General features: G+C 42.1%; 1 protein-coding gene across 1 annotated transcript in view; it reads left to right on the forward strand.

Moving 5' to 3' along the window:
* Positions 1-3,161, forward strand: part of LOC122549335 (tumor necrosis factor receptor superfamily member 11B-like) — a 52,400-nt gene extending 49,239 nt beyond the window's left edge. Inside the window, exon 5 of the mRNA XM_043688982.1 lies at positions 2,373-3,161. Within this exon, the coding sequence (XP_043544917.1) occupies positions 2,373-2,653 (281 nt within the window). The 3' untranslated portion in view covers positions 2,654-3,161. The remainder of the gene's footprint in view (positions 1-2,372) is intronic.
* The last annotated feature ends 439 nt before the right edge of the window (positions 3,162-3,600 follow it).

The following is a 3,600-nucleotide window of genomic DNA, read 5'->3' on the forward strand; positions in this document are numbered from 1 at the left end:
ATGTGCAGGTAAAACTTTGATGGATGTGGAAGGCTCCTTTGGGGCCTTGGATGGAAGTGAGGAAGGAGGTGTGGGTGCAGGTTTTGCAATTCCTGTGGTGGCAGGGGAAGGTGCCAGGACGGGAGGGTGGGTTGTTGGGGGGCGTGGACCTGACCAGGTAGTCACGAAGGGGACGGTCTTTGCGGAAGACGGAAAGGGGTGGGGAGGGAAATATATCCCTGGTTGGTGGGGTCCGTTTGGAGGTGGCGGAAATGTCGGCGGATGATTTGGTTTATGCAAAGGGTGGGGTGGAAGATGAGCACCAGGGATGTTCTGTCCTTGTTATGGTTGGAGGGGTGGGGTTTGAGGGTGGAGGTGCAGGATGTGGACAAGATGCGTTGGAGGGCATCTTTAACCATGTGGGAAGGGAAATTGCGGTCTCTAAAGAAGGAGGCCATCTGGTGTGTTCTGTGGTGGAACTGGTCCTCCTGGGAGGCGGATTTATTTTCTGTGGTTAATTATCCTTGACAAAATGGTAGTGAGCTGCCTTCTTGATCCACTGCAGCCCATTTGGTGTAGGTATACCAAAAGTGCTGTTAACAAGGAATATATTGAATCTAGAATCAGCAACACTGAAGGAACAGCAATATATTTCTAACCTGGACGATGAGTGGCTTTGATGTGCACTTACAGGTGGTAGTATGTCCATGTATTTGCAGCCCCATTCCTTTTAGATGTTGGAAGTCACAGGTTTGGAAGTTGCTCTCTAAGGAACCTTTTGAAGTATTTTGGGCATCCTGTGTCGAGTACCAGGGCCTGGAACAGGGGGCATACATCAGGCCCTGGGGCTCTAGGGGCTCCACTGTGCTCAGGTTGGGGGCTGGGGAGGAAGACCAGGAGCAGTACTGGGGTTGATAATTTCTTTTCCTGTCCCTTGATAGTCCACACTACTGCCACTGTTCATTGAGGCTGGGGGGAGTGAACATTAAAGATGTTTGCTGCAGTGGCATACAAAGTGACTCCTTTTTTGCTGGAGGATGTCAATTTCTTGTGTAGTTGGAACTGCACTCATCTGGGCAAGTGGAGAATATAGCAGTCTGCCTTAGGTCCTGTCACACAACACTAGATTATAGTCCAATAGGTTTATTTGAAAACACTAGCTTTCACAGTGCTGTTCCTTCATCAGGTGCTAGTGAGAGAGGAAGACCTTAGACACAGAATTTACAAGAAAAAGATCAAAGGGTCACACAACTCATGATGACTCTTAAAGTGAAGGTTTTGATTGATTAATATGCAAATCCTAGAATTTCTTTCAAGTCATTGCCCTGAAACAATTTATTGTGCTATCAATATAAAGGAGGTGACACTTCTGGTTAGACAATGTACTTGGAGATGGTGGACAGCCTTTGAAGAGTCAAGAGGGCAGTCACTGCAGAATTCCCAACTCTGACCTACACTTATGATCGCAGTGTTTATATAGCTTGTCTATTCAGTTTCATGTCAATGGTAGCCTCTTGATGTTGGTAGTGATGGTATTACCATTGTCAAGGCAAAATGTTTTATTCTCACTTGTTTGATTTGTGCATGGCACATACAAGGCTGAAACGTTAATTGCTGCTTACCAGCCCAAGCCTGAAGTATTGTTCAGGTCTTCAGCACAGTCTACTTCATCACCTGTCACTTAATTCCTCAATCTAATCCATCTAACCTTCCCCCTTGACACAGACATAAATTTAAGGTAAGGGCCAGAAGGTGTGGACGAGCTGTGAGGAAATGTTTTTCACCCTGAATGTGGTGGGAATCTGGAAATCATTACCTCTAGGCCTGGTAGAGGCAGAAACTCTCATGACACCTAAGAAGTATTCAGATGTGCACTTCCACTGCCAAAGGCATGCAAGGCTATGGACCAAGTGTTAGAAAATGTGTTAGAATAGCTGACTGGTTTTGACTGGTGCGAAGTTGATGGACTGAAAGGCCTCTTGCTGTGTTGTAGATATATATGATTCTAATTGAGCCACATTTTCACGTCTCCCCGTCTTCCTGGGTGTAAATGATGCACAGAAGTGATTATGCTCAAAGAGTTCACTTACACTTGACTTCTATCAAATGTGATGTTGTCTGTGGATTTTCAAGTTGACTGTGGTGTCCACTATAGGATTTTTTTTGTGAGCTAACTGAAATGTGTAAACTGTGGTCTGAAAAAATAACTTTTCCTGCAATGTTATTTTAACAAGAAGTCAAACTTGGATCTTTCTTTTTATTCTTTGTCAAGCTAATAGAAGCTGAAGATCCATTGCAGAATGGTAAAGTGGTGAACACAGCTTTGTGTGACTGAAGTTTCAACCATGAAATTGAGCAATAACATAATCCTTTTGTTATCTTATTTCCCTTAGAAATTGCACTCTGTGATCAGGCAGTCTTTAAATTTATTGCTCGTCAGAAACTGACACTGAAGCAGTTGAGAGTGCTGTTGGCTAATCTACCTGGGAAGAAGATAAGTACACAACATCTGCAAGGTGCTAGGTGGACGAATACAGGCCAGGTTCAAACCTTCCGACTTCTGAAACATTGGAAAATTGCGAACCTTCGCTTGGATACTGTGGAGGCTCTACTACATGGCCTGAAAGAAGCCAACATTCATGATGTGTACACAAAGCTGCTGCACAGGCTTTGAATAAATATGTGATAGTATAGGAGAGAAGAAATAGGAAGTGACAGCACAGCATCAAAGTTGGCATCAGCAATCTTACTGTTAATCATTATTTGCTAACAGTGATACAAAATGGTATTTATACTATTACAAAAAGCATTCTACATTAAGTGTACATGTAGGAATTAAAACTGAGTATTTTAGAACTTTTATATGTGCATACCTTTGGTTGATATTATTTCAGCCATAACAATAAGGAGCAAAATTAATCATCAAATGAAAAGTCACTACAAATCCCTCAGATATACTAAATTAAAACTGAGTAGACACACATTGTCATGGAGACAATTCTTTTATCAATTGTTATATGACTATTTCTTATGCCAGACCAGGTGACACATGTTCAGATTTGTTGATCAATCAATCTCTGGATCTGATGTCTAAACACTCAATGTAAACATTTTCTGCCATGTAACATCTGATAAGATAAAGCTGATATTGAACCTGACAAGACGTGATTCCCATTGCACATAATTTCCTGTAAGTAGCTTTTGTTTCCATCTAAGGTATAATCAAAGAGACAAGGTCAGTGAAACCCATTACCTTTATTGAAAAAATATTTTACTGTAATTCAAATCTATGTCTGGCTGTGTTTTAATGCATCAAGACCCGAAGTTCAACTTTGCTTACTTCTCTCACCCAGAATTGGAAAAGATTATCAATTTTGCTTTCAATTTCCATCCAGCTCTCATCTTCACCTTTCCACCTCTGACTCTTCCCTTCTCTTCCTCGACACCTCTATTTCCATTTCTGGGGATAGGCTGCCCACCAATATTCATTCACTAACGCTCACAGTTACTTTGACTGTTTATCCCTACACCATGTTTCCTATGATGACTCCATTCCATTCTCTGGTTTCTCTGTCACTGTTGCATCTGTTATGATGCCACCTTCTGCAGGAGTCCTCAGAA

This window comes from Chiloscyllium plagiosum, chromosome 4, assembly GCF_004010195.1.
Source record: "Chiloscyllium plagiosum isolate BGI_BamShark_2017 chromosome 4, ASM401019v2, whole genome shotgun sequence".
NCBI lineage: Eukaryota > Metazoa > Chordata > Chondrichthyes > Orectolobiformes > Hemiscylliidae > Chiloscyllium > Chiloscyllium plagiosum.